This window comes from Pteronotus mesoamericanus, unplaced genomic scaffold, assembly GCF_021234165.1.
Source record: "Pteronotus mesoamericanus isolate MK-2021 breed Mesoamerican mustached bat unplaced genomic scaffold, CSHL_Meso_final contig_78, whole genome shotgun sequence".
Taxonomy (NCBI): Eukaryota; Metazoa; Chordata; class Mammalia; order Chiroptera; family Mormoopidae; genus Pteronotus; species Pteronotus mesoamericanus.
In genome coordinates, this window is record NW_026555258.1 from 1648599 (window position 1) to 1660789 (window position 12191).

General features: G+C 68.8%; 1 protein-coding gene across 1 annotated transcript in view; it reads left to right on the top strand.

Annotated features, from left to right (window-relative positions):
- COL5A1 (collagen type V alpha 1 chain) overlaps positions 1 to 12191 on the top strand; it is a 112810-nt gene that overhangs the window by 89230 nt on the left and 11389 nt on the right. Inside the window, exons 44-61 of the mRNA XM_054584787.1 lie at positions 866 to 919; positions 2010 to 2063; positions 2174 to 2281; positions 3171 to 3224; positions 3316 to 3423; positions 4452 to 4505; positions 5321 to 5428; positions 5817 to 5870; positions 6130 to 6183; positions 7220 to 7273; positions 7864 to 7917; positions 8546 to 8653; positions 8742 to 8795; positions 8876 to 8929; positions 9475 to 9582; positions 10218 to 10271; positions 11062 to 11097; positions 11441 to 11494. Coding sequence (XP_054440762.1) covers positions 866 to 919; positions 2010 to 2063; positions 2174 to 2281; positions 3171 to 3224; positions 3316 to 3423; positions 4452 to 4505; positions 5321 to 5428; positions 5817 to 5870; positions 6130 to 6183; positions 7220 to 7273; positions 7864 to 7917; positions 8546 to 8653; positions 8742 to 8795; positions 8876 to 8929; positions 9475 to 9582; positions 10218 to 10271; positions 11062 to 11097; positions 11441 to 11494 — 1224 coding nt within the window. The remainder of the gene's footprint in view (positions 1 to 865; positions 920 to 2009; positions 2064 to 2173; positions 2282 to 3170; positions 3225 to 3315; positions 3424 to 4451; positions 4506 to 5320; positions 5429 to 5816; positions 5871 to 6129; positions 6184 to 7219; positions 7274 to 7863; positions 7918 to 8545; positions 8654 to 8741; positions 8796 to 8875; positions 8930 to 9474; positions 9583 to 10217; positions 10272 to 11061; positions 11098 to 11440; positions 11495 to 12191) is intronic.

Genomic DNA, 12191 nt, shown 5'->3' on the forward strand with positions numbered 1-12191 from the left:
GAGGCCAGGCGGCCACTTTAAGCAAGGGGAGCGGCCGCACGGGGGCTCCGGGCGAGCCCGGGCCCACCCTGCGCATTCCCTGTGGGGACGATGGTGGAATGGCTCTGGCGTAAGCCGCGACAAATGACACCGTTTCTATTTCTGAGATAATAAATATCGCCATCGGCTTGATTCACGAGCTTGCGAGGGCTTAGAATCTGCCTCCGTCTTGGGTGCTGCGCGCGCCGGGTGCCGCAGAGCCGGGGAAAGAGGCCGCTCCCCGAACCCTTTCACGTCCTGACCCCGGGTCAGCGCGCTTTTGCTCGTCTTCTACTTTTAAATGCTCCGTGGCCGCGGCGGGGCCTGCTGTGGGGGCTGCCTCCTATTCCTGAAGCAGCTGGTACTTGGTGCTTCGCTTAATGAAGACGCTCAATCAAGCACCTCGGTTTCGCTTTCCGCGTATGACAAGGATGAGCCAGCCGCGTGCTCTCTGTCCTCGCCGGTGGCGTTTCCGACGCTGTCGCCTCGCGGCCCTCCGAGGGTGCTAGCGGGGGCGGGGATCGCTTCTTCGGAAGCTCCGTAGTCGAGGTGCCTGTGATTGTCAGCCAGCCCAACAAGCAGAGTAAATATTGTCGTTATGATTTTATCGCGTTTTCAAATCCGCTTGCATTCTGTGTCGCGCCAGGGCCTGGCTTTGTCCCTTTCAGCTCTCATATTAAAAAGGAAATTAAATTCATGTAAGGAAGCGTGTCCTCTGGGAAATCTGCCACCCCCCCGCCCCGCCCCCAGCGGGCGGTCACTCTTCATGGCCAAGAAGAACGAGTTCTGAGGAGGAGGTTAGGTCCAGACGGTTTGCAGGCTGACGCTCTTCCATATCTTCCCGCAGGGAGAGATCGGGGAGCCGGGACAGAAGGGGAGCAAGGGGGACAAAGGAGAACAGGTAAGGACCACGCAGGGCTTGTGCCGGTGCCGATGGCGGGGCGGCCGTGGCACGGAGCCGCGTGCACAGCGTGATGGGTGGTCTCTGCCGACACTTGTGACTGTGATGAACGGGGCAACGCTAGGAGCTGAGAACAGATAGGACAGCGGACGTCTTCTGTTCCTGCTGAGGCCCCGTGTGTGTACGTGTGTGCACATGTGTGCACGGATGTAACATGCTTCGTGTGTGGGAACGCACCACTGTGGGCATGCGCCCATCCTGCGGGGATCCTGTGTTAGCACCAGAACAGGGAGTGCCTGTGGATTCTGGGAAATAGAGACCAAGCACTTCTGTCTGAGAGGTCTCAGCCCTTGGGGCATGACCACATCCCCACCCCGCCCCACCCCACCCTCGCCCCGCCCTGCTGAGAGCGGCGGGCACCCCACGGGGGCAGCAGCACGACCTCACGCCTCCCCGCTGTCCCCACTTTTTCCATTGTTAAACACTAGCGTGTTCTCGCACAAACCCTGTCCCTCAGCCAGCGGCCCCTCCCGGGGGTCATGGCACGTGTCCAGCCTGCCGTACGCACACGCCCTTTCACCAGGCGCGTCTGTCCCCGGCAGCGGGTGGGCGCGTCCCTGCGGGGGCCCCTGCCGGTGCTGGTCGGCCCTCCTGGACAGCCGTGCCCTGCGTCCCTTGCCTCCCAGCCTCACACACCCCCCGTGCCAACAGCGAGGTGTGTTTGGGGACGCGCACAGGGACGGGGGTCCCGGGTCAGGCCCGGATGTTGCAGCCGGGCCCCAGCTCGGCCACGGAGGAGCTGCGTGCTCCCCGACCACGTCGGCAAAGCGGGGCCCCAGTGACCCGCGTCGTGGGTGCGCGGTGGGAGCCAAGCGGAGGCTCGGTGGCCTCTAGCAGGGTTTTGGTGGCAACATGCTTCGGGGTTGAACTGAGAGTGTCTCCAGATCCAGAGCTGCAGGACGGCCGCCTGTGGGGACTGAGCCGATGACCTGGGGCGCCCGCCGCCTGCCCTGCCCTGCTCAGCCCCGCCGCCCGCCCCCCGGCCTCCCCTGGGATTCGGTGAGCAGCTGTGCCTGCCTTCTCCCCACAGGGTCCGCCTGGGCCCACGGGTCCTCAGGGCCCCATCGGACAGCCAGGCCCCTCTGTGAGTATCTGCGGTTCGGGACGCGCACACAGCCCCCGCCCCCCCCCGCCCCGGAGCTGCTGGGCACCGGGAACCGGTCCTCACCCGCTGGTTCCACTGTCTCCCCACAGGGAGCTGACGGAGAGCCAGGGCCTCGGGGCCAGCAGGGCCTTTTTGGGCAGAAGGGTGACGAAGGTCCAAGAGGTTTTCCTGGGCCCCCTGGACCCGTGGGGCTGCAGGTAACTGCGGAGTTCGCGCGGTGGCTGGTGTCGGCCTCGGGCGGTTGCTGCGTCTTTGCCGTGCTGCCCTCGCCCTGCCCCCGTCCCCTCCCCGCCCCGCCCCCACCCCGCCCCCCTGCCCTGCTCTCGCCTCCCTTGCTGCCCCTCCTCTGTCTTTTTGGAAATGAGGACCCTAAGGCTGGGCTGCAGGACCCCCCTCGGCTCCCCCATAAACAGGAAGCGCTGCCGATTCCTAGTCCCGGCTGTGCCCACGTTGACCTCTGATCTGTGACGCTGATTTCCCTGGTCACAGCAGAAACACTGGTAACTCCTGATACATTGTAAGACAACAAAAATGACTTCCAAACGTCCCACCCGGGAACGGCAGCTGTACCCACTTGGGCGCGTTTCCTGTCCATCCTTTCCAGTGCGTGGATTCACACACGCCTGTGCTCACACATGACTCTTGGGTTTTTGCAAAATCAAATCCTGTCGCGTGGGCAGGAAGCGGGGACCCCGCTTTTCCCACCACTCTATACATCGCGTGTCGTGTGAGTGTTATTAAATATCCTTTGACCACGCCGGTTTGCACTTACCTTTGGAAACGGGATTCCGGTCACTGCGTGGTGCTGCAGCCGGGGGTGATAGAGTGACTGCCAGCGTTCCCCCGCCGCAGGCTCGCTCGGAGTCGCTGTCCCGTGGGGCGTTGCAGGAGCCCTTGGCCCCTCAGTCTTCGCATCTCTCAGCATCTCCTCGGGCCGATCCTGGGACCCCCTAGTTAGTGGTGCACTTAGGGGCGCCTTCCCCAGGCTCCTGACGCTTGCGGTGGCGTGGTGCTGGGAGCCCCAGGGCCGTGCGTGCCGCGTGGGGCCGCGCCGCCCTGCTCAGCTCTGGCCACTCCTGTCCTCAGGGCCTGCCAGGACCCCCGGGAGAGAAGGGCGAGACGGGAGACGTGGGCCAGATGGTAAGTCCTCCCGGGGCCGGGCCGCGGCGGCCGATGGCTGTTTCCGTAAAAGCGTGCGTTTCCCTGTGTTCAACGGCTCTGCTTCTCCTAGGGCCCGCCCGGTCCCCCCGGCCCCCGCGGACCCTCTGGCGCGCCAGGTGCTGACGGGCCTCAAGGTCCCCCCGGTGGAATAGGCAATCCTGGTGCAGTGGGAGAGAAGGTGACGCACACCCCTTGACTGTCACTGTGTCCGAGGCGCGCGTGTGTGAGACGAACCCGCGGGGGTGGGGACTGTCGTGTGTCCGCATGCACGTAGCTGTGCGTGTGTCCAGCTGGGTCCTGGAGATGTGCAGGCGCGTTGCCGGGCTGCTCCTGGCCGGCGCCGTGAGACGCTCAGAAGACAGGGCAGTGGGACTGGGGACTGTGCCCTCCCGCGCGGCAGCCTCGCGAGTGATAAACCACCGGCCGAGGCCGGTCGCCCCATTGCTCGCGAGGGAGAAGTGTTGCCCCGTGTAGCCCCTAGCCCAGGGTCCTCGCCGGCTGACAGCGAGCACGCCTGCTCGTGTGGGCGCACGCCTGTGTGCACGCTTCTCGCCGGCATGCGGCGGGCATAGCGGCACTCGCAGCGGCTCCCCCGCGCACTCGGGCGCCCACAGCTTTTAAAGCGCTGACCCTCGCTCCTGGGGCTAAAAGGAAGGCATGGTGCTTCCGTCCATTTGCGTTCCCCGGGCGCCGCTTCCAGAACTGCCTTTCAGACGCCCGCCGTTAGGTCAGGAGAAGGCTCCATTCTCCGCGACGGCAAACCAGGCCCCGCGCTGCCGCTGCCCCCGCGCATCTCTCCCTCAGCAGCCTCCGCCCCGCCCGGGGCCCGCATCCCCGAACCTGCCAGCACCCCCCGCCCCGTCCGCTGCCCCCGCCCCGGAGGGCGCCGTGTGGTTTTCTCTGTCTCTGCCCGGCTGTCCCCATGGACGGCGTCCCCTGCCCCACCCCCGAGCGTGTCACAGCTGCCCTCCAAAGCCCCCGCGGGGGAGCCGCCCAGCGCACCCACGCAGTCTGCACCTGCCCCTGTGGCGTCACCGCCTCGCCCCGGGCCACGACCGCTGGGTTCTTCGCGAGCCGCCCCTCCCCTCCCGGGAGCCGTTGAAGGGCCGTGACCGCTGACTCACCCCGGTCGCCCGCCTGGTGCCTGGCGTCCGGGAGGCCGTGAGATGCTCCTGTCGCGCTGTGACCTCTGTGTTCCCTCCTCAGGGCGAGCCTGGCGAGGCTGGCGAGCCTGGTCTTCCTGGAGAAGGGGGCCCCCCGGTGAGTGCGGGGCTCGGGGGGCAAGGCCGCGGGGCCTGGGGCAGGGTGGGGGGCCCTACTCTGCCTCAGTGCCCCCACCCGTAAACAGGAGCCACATGTCCTCTGGTGCCTACCTCAGGGACACTGCAAAAAAGAGGGAGCACGTGTGTGTTCACATGTGTGTATACACACATGTGCATGTGTACATGTTTGTGCACACTTGTGTTTGCATGTGTAGGTGTGCTTGCATGTGTGAACATGTGTGCATATCCGCATGTTTGCATATGTATGCATGTGCACAAACATGTTAGTGACAGACACGCAACGATGTCCGGGCCCCTCCGTGGGCTGCGATAAAGTGGGGCAGCTGCCGCCTCATTAGCGCAGACCTGGAATACCAGGCCCCTGCAGGTCAATGCGAGTCCTTCCAGGCCTCCCTGGGGTGTCCAGGAGGCAGCCTGTGGGCGACGATCTGGGTGTGCAGCCGCTCCGCCCGCCTGCGGGCTGCAGGGAGGCTGTCCCTCCTGGGTCTGCGGTGCCCACTGCCCGGTCCAGGGGTCTGTCCCTGCCTTCTAGAGACAGAGTCTCAGCCTCAGGGGACCCCAGAGAGCCAGTGGGCTTCCCAGGCCACGGGGGGCGGGGTGCCAGCGGGGCCAGGTTCCCATGGGGAGCCCAGGCAGCTGCGGAGCCCCACCCGGCCACGCCCCTGGCCCTCGCCGGGCTCCAATGACCCAGGAGAGAGGGCTGCAGTCCCTCCCTGCGATGCCGCCAGGGGGCGCAGCTCGGGGAGGCCGCGAGGTCGGCTCCGGGCACATGGCACTGGCCTTTTCCCACAGGGACCCAAAGGAGAAAGGGGAGAGAAGGGCGAGGCGGGCCCGTCCGGTGCTGCTGGACCCCCTGGACCCAAGGGCCCCCCCGGAGATGACGGTCCCAAGGGCAGCCCCGTGAGTAGCCCTGAGAGGCCGCTGTGCCCGGAGCTGGGGTGGGGGCCCTGCGTCTCGACCGTCCCTGTTCATTGCGGGCCCCAAAGCCGCCCGACCACCGCACGTGCCGGGGAAGCTGCCCGTTTGGAGGTCTGCGCCCAGCCGCGGAGCGGGGCAGGCGGTGCGCTGGCATGGGCTCCGGGCCCACGGACCCTCCCCGCGGCCGGCCGCTCCCGGGCGTTTCGGGCGCCTCACGGGGGCTGCTGCCCCGGCGGCGCCCGGGCTGCGGAGGGCCCTGCCGGCTCAGCGCGCTCAGCGTGCCCTGGGGGCTGGCTGGCGGGAGGCGGCCCTCACGCAGCGCCGCCCGGGCCTTGTGCCGAGGGCCTGGACACGCCTCTCTCTGTTTCAGGGCCCCGTCGGCTTTCCCGGAGACCCAGGCCCCCCCGGAGAGCCCGGCCCCGCGGTAGGTGCTCGGGGCCCCCGTCCCCCGCCGTCCCCACCGGCCTGTGCCGTCCCGTTGTTGTTTGTTCCTCGTGAACTCCCTTTGGGATACGGCACCTCCCAAATGGTGCCGCGTTCTGGCGATCGGATGGAGAAACGGGTCCCCACTTCTGAACGTGCTGTGTCCCGGCCCCACTGGATGGGGCTGGGTTTTCGGGGCGGGGCTGAGGTGTTAGTGCGTGGACTCAGGAGGCTGAAGGGACTTGTTCTTGTTCCCGCAGGGTCAGGATGGTCCCCCTGGGGACAAAGGGGACGATGGCGAGCCCGGGCAAACGGTGAGTCCGCCCTCACCCCAGGGGTCCTGCTGGCGGGCGTGGGTGCGCCCCGGGGACCTGCAGCCTGTGTTGCCCGTGTCTGAGAAAACCCAAACCCAGTCCCCTTGTGACACTGATCCTTGGCCAAGACAGGGCCCCAGCCTCCCTCTGAGGGTCTGTTGAAAGCGGGGACCCTGTTCCCAGAGGGAAAAGCACCCGCTGGTCTTGCTGGGGAGTCCTCGACCTGCCCCATGTCCCCACCGCGGGCCTCAGGGTTACCTGGTCACCACTTAGTTGGGTCGAACATCCCTCCTTGAAAGGGCTGTGCCCATGGCGGCCGCTTGAGCTGGGACTGCACTCGGTGTGGCCTCTCACACCTCACGCTGAGTGTTTGAAACGTGGCTTCAAACGGGGCTCCCTGGGAGGGAGTGGAGCCCAGTGCCCCACGCGTGGGACGCCCCGTGGGGACGACCCCAAGTCCTCACAGTTCCCACCCCCACCCTGCCCCGTGTGCAAATGCTGCTGGGCACGTTCCGCCCGCGGGCACAGGCTGATGTCACTGACGTGAGGGGAGCAGTGAGCAAGGGCAGTCAGGGCTGCCGGCTCTGTGCCAGGTCCCCACCGCGAAGCCCTGGCTGGGGACCTGGAACGACCTGTGTCCTCCCTGGGCCTGAGCATCCACTCCCGCTGCTGGCGGTGCTCGCGGGTGGCGGTGTGGGTGGAGCCCGCCGCCGAGTGTCGGGGTGACCGCAGTGGGGTGGGGCAGGCTCTTCCAAACGCAGCAGCCGCAGCCGCACGTCGGGTGGGGCGCAGGCCCGGCCGCCCACGCCGCCACGGCCAGCGCCACGATGTGCGGAGGTCAAAGCAGAGACCTGCAGAGCAACGTCCCCCAGGACCTGGTGTGCCAGCTCCAGGGGACGAGGGGCCAGGGCCGGGGCTGCCGGGGGCGGAGCCGATGGACACGCAGCGTGCTGGCGTAGCCTCGGACTGGCCCGCACCTGCCGCCTGCGCCCCGCAGACCCGGCTCCTCGACGCTGCATTCTTTCTCTGACTCCAGGGCTCCCCGGGCCCCACTGGAGAACCTGGCCCGTCTGGGCCTCCAGGAAAGAGGGTAAGTAATTCTGCAAACTCCTCTCCTCCCACCAACTTGCCACATGAAGCCTTCCTCCTGCGCCCCCGCCCCGCGCTCGGTGCCAATTGCCCCCACGTGAAGTGCGTTCTGCACACGGCCTCCCGCCCTGTCAGCAAACCTCCGACCTGCGGGTCGGTGCACCGCGCCTTTGAGGCGAAGCCAAGTGCTGACTCCACCGTAATGGCCACCGTGGGAGAGAGACACCCACGTTGCTGGAAACGCCTTTTCCCCGGGGCCAGATCTTCTGAAAAACCCAGAGCAAGCTGCACATTGAATAATCAGTCTTTTGCTGGTATCACCAAAACCGAGCCGCTGGGTGTGGGACCAAGGAGAGGCGGCTCGCCCGGAGCTCACGGCCGCCGGGCGTGCCCCCCCGCCCCCGCCCCACGCTGACCCGGAGGCCTTTGCCAGCCCGGAGCCCTTCGGGCTCGTTCCCAGGGCGCACTGGCCCGGGCGCGGGCGCAGCCTCCACGCTGCCCCCCGCCCAGGCCGGTCTCCCCGCAGACGCTGCGCTCCGCGCTCGGCGTCCGCCACCAGCTCAGCACGCGTGTTTCTCTCGCCTGTTCCAGGGTCCCCCTGGGCCCGCCGGCCCCGAAGGCAGACAGGGAGAGAAAGGAGCCAAGGTAACGCACGCTCGGCTGGCCCTGGCTGTGCGCGGGGAGCCACCAGAGAGAGGCGCGGGCCTGCTGGCGGGGAGGCAGTGGCGTGGCTGGCCTCAGGAACGCCGCGGGGCAGGGCGGAGCTGCGGCCCTGGGCGGCCTGGCTGTCCCGGCTCACCTGGGCCAGACCGCCCGTCTTTTCCAAATCGGAAGCGACTTGCGGGTGCCCTCGGGGGCAGGGGTCCAGGGCCCTGGTGCCAGCCTGACCCGCCAGCCCAAGGGAGGGGGAGCGGGTGCCAGTGGCAGGAGACCCGGGCGTGTGTGACCTCGGGCTGGCGTGTGACCTGGCCACGCCGCGGCTGGCTCACCTGCGCGGCAAGGTGACAGCAGCGCCCCCTGGAGGGGGCCTGAGAGGGCGGCATGCCGGGACCCCCGCCCCGTGAGCTGGCGGCCAGGCACCCAGGATGCTCGGGGGCAGTCCTCCGGGACCCCGTGCGCCGTCCGCCCCTCCTGGAAATACCTGCCACGGCTGGGACCGTGGTGACCGCCGCTGGCCCCGAGCCTGCTCAGGAAACAGTGGCCGTGTCCACGCAAACTCGGGACCAGGGCATTGGCACGTGGGTCCCACCCTGCTCGCCCTGCCGCCCTGCAGGGGGAAGCCGGCTTGGAAGGCCCTCCTGGGAAGACTGGCCCCATCGGCCCCCAGGGGGCCCCTGGGAAACCTGGGCCTGACGGGCTGCGCGGGATCCCCGGCCCTGTGGTGAGTGGGCCGGGAGGCCGGGCGAGGGGCGGCGCGGGTCCAGGCCTGGCGACGGCGGAGCTCACTCGGGGGGCCGGCTGTGTTTCAGGGTGAGCAAGGTCTCCCGGGATCCCCAGGCCCCGATGGGCCCCCTGGCCCCATGGTGAGTGACGTCCCCACGGAGCCCCCGCAGGGGTGCAGGGCGGGGCGGGGCGAGAACCTGACCCCAACCCTCCCCCGCAGGGTCCCCCAGGACTCCCCGGCCTCAAAGGAGACTCCGGCCCCAAAGGGGAAAAGGTGAGTAGCACGCAGGTGCCGCGGCGTTGGACTCGGGCACTTTGCGCCCCGTGGCTTCAAATGCAGCGAGTCTGAGCTGTCCCTGCGTCCGTCGGGGCCCAGGCAGCACAGGGGGCCCAGGGGAACGGTGTCCAGGCCCCGAGAGGAGACACTCGCTCTGTCGCGGGGTCTCCGATCCCGCCCGCGGGAAGTGCGCGGGGGAACTCACGGGAGGGGGTGCAAGCATCCCATCTTCTCTCACGGGGGGCGACCTTCCTGTGCCAACGTCGGTTTATTTATAAGCACCAGGCGCACCCACAAGCCGGATAACTGTGTGGAAAGAGGCGATGTGGGGTCTTTGTCTTTCCCCTCTGATGCCCAACTCACCCCCCAATGTAACGAAAGCATGAGGACCCTTCCGGAACTACCTGTGGGCTCAGGGAACGCAGCCATCTCGTGTGCATGTGTGCGGAGGATTTTTCTTTCGCACGCCAGGCAGATAACGGTCATCCTGGCCGTGACCTGTGCCCTCTGCACGCGGCCCTTCACGCCTTTGTCTCCTGCAGGGTCACCCCGGCCTGATCGGACTCATCGGCCCTCCCGGGGAGCAAGGCGAAAAGGGCGACCGCGGCCTCCCCGGCCCGCAGGGCTCCTCCGGCCCGAAGGGAGAGCAGGTGCGTGGCCTGGCCGTCCCGGCCAAGCTCTGCGCGGGCAGCCCCCTGTGCTCGAACGCCAGGCACTAGAGCCAGGATACGGGACACCCAGGTCCCTCTAGCCGAGACGAAAGTGCTGAGGGGACAGCTTTCCCGGTGCCCAGGGAGCCGGGGCCCTCACCGTGGCGGGGCCCCCTGCTTGTGGCCACAGTGGTTTCAGAGGTGCGGATATTTCGTGCCACCTGCGTGCAGGAGCCTCTGATGCAGCTCACTGCCCGAGGCCAACGGCGATTCCCAGCCCTGCCGGCCAGGGTCGCAGGGACGTGTGCACCTGCCCCTCGGGCTGCGCACCTGGCCCCGCAAAGCCCAGCGAAGGAGCCTCAGCCCCAGAGCTGCGCCCCGCAAGCCGCGGGAGCCCTGCCGGGAGGGCGGGGCACAGGAGGGCAGTCACCCTGAGGCAGAGCTGCCGTCTCCTTCGCCTTCCCCGCTTGAGGGCCCCAGGCCTCCGCCCCGCCTGTCGGTCACAGGGCACACGCGTGCCCTGAGCGTCGGAGGGCGGCCGTCGGGGGTACGCGGCCGTGGACTGCGATGCCGGGACGCGCAGCCCCACGGCCCCTCCTCGTCCGACGGTAACTGCGCTCTCTGCTCCTTCACAGGGCATCCCTGGTCCTTCCGGCCCGATCGGCCCCCCGGGTCCTCCTGGCTTGCCGGTGCGTATCTGGGAGGGGTGCGTGGGCCCCGTGCAGCCGGCGGGGAGCAGGGAGGGGGCGGGCCAGCCCTGGGCCTCTGCGGCAGGTGACTCCCCAGGCAGCGTGAGACCTGGGGGCGGGCCCCGGAGTGGGTTTCCTCATCGCTCCACGTGGGGGCTCTGAGCGAAGGAAGCCAGGAAGTGGCCCTGGTTTCAGGCGAGGGAGGCTGGGCAGGGGGCTCCGTCCCTGGGCGGTTCAGGGAACGTGGCTTTCCCTGCAGGCACTTGGGGGCAGGGAGCCTCCTTATTGCCACCCCCCACACACACACACCAAGCAGGACCGGCCCGGTTGGACAGGAGGGGCTGGGGGCCCTGCGGCGAGGCCCCCGCCCGGGCCGCCCATGTCGTTGGGAGACCCAGCTCTGCAAAGCCTCTCCGCGGCCCGGCATCCTTACCTGCCCAACCCAGCCGGCCTCTGTGCTCACCTGGGCCAAGGCAGGGTCTGCAGGGCCGAGGTGCCCCCAGCCGGCCGGAAACTGCCCCCGGCTGCCAGCGGCCTGCGGGGCCGGAGGGCTCTGTGTCAGGCCCAGGGCTGGCGCGCCCGCGCTGCCCTCCAGCTTCTGCTGCCTGAACGGGGATTTCCCGGCCAGGGGGTTGGAGGGCTTGGGGGCCGACCTGGGGCAGACAGGACCCCCTACCCCTGTGTGTGCGAGCACCAGCTGCACCCGGCTGAGGAGGGGTGGAGGCTGCCTCGCGTGCGGGATGTGGGCCTCCACCCCGGCCCCGCTGATGCTCTGCCCCGCTCTCTGCAGGGTCCTCCTGGTCCGAAAGGCGCGAAGGGCTCCTCGGTAAGTGGGGGCCCCGCCAACGCCGCCTCAGGGGAGGGCGCGCCCCCGGGAGATTCCCGCCCTGGACACCCTCCTCCCCCGGCTCCCACCCCAAACCCCGTTGCTGGGCTTATCTTGATGGACGGGAGGTGTTGCGCCCTGCCTCACAGAAAGGCCCTTGTCCCCCTGAGTTCCTGTCTCGGGGGGCCTCAGAGGGGAGCAGGGAGCGACTATCCTCCCCAGCATGTGGGGTCGTCCCTCCATCCTCCCCACACGAGCCACTGGGGACCCTGGAGCGCTCGAGGGGGACTGTGGCCCCAGCAGGCCGTGGGGGTCAGACTTGTTTCCTCTTCTTTCTCCCCAGGGTCCCACTGGTCCAAAGGGCGAGGCCGGCCACCCCGGCCCCCCCGGCCCGCCGGTGAGCAGCCCTGGAAGGCCTGGGCGTGGGGGGCGGCTCCTCACACCCAGGGCACCGTGGGAGGGTCTGTCCGGGCGGCTCCCTTCCTGAAGCCGATGGAGCTCGAGGCGAGCCGTGGGGGCCTGTCCCTGGGAGGGAGCCGAGGGCCCTGCCACCGCCAGCAGGCTCCCTGGGCGAGTCCGCGTGGCCAGAGAGACGGGAGGGGGCGCCGCAGAGAGGGAGAGACACGTGGGTGTGCACCGGGTATGTGCGTCGCATGCTCGTCGTGTGGGCCGTCCCAGACGGGGCCCTGAGGCGCAGGACGGAGCCCTGTGGGTGGCAGTGAGTGCCGTGGGGGGCCACCCTGGGGCAGTGAGTCCCGTGGGATGCCACCCTGGGGCAGTGCAGCTGGACTCCTGTCCTTGCCCTTGGCTGGGGCCTCGTGACATAGCCCCAGGAAGACAAGCCTTCTCGCTGCGCCAGCGCCAACGCGGCCCCACTGCGTGCAGCCCGAGCCGGGCGGCAGAGGCAAGAGGAGGTCCGCGGGCTGTGGGTCTGGCTGAGGACAGGCACGCGAACACCCGGCCAGGCTGGCACCTGCGGGTGCTGGGCCTTGGGCACCTGGACGCGGGTTAGGGTGGGGTGCTCGGCACAGACCGGGCCTGGCCGTGGGCAGGGCGTGGGGCGTCTGGAGGCGTGGGCGGCAGGGGAGCGTGCT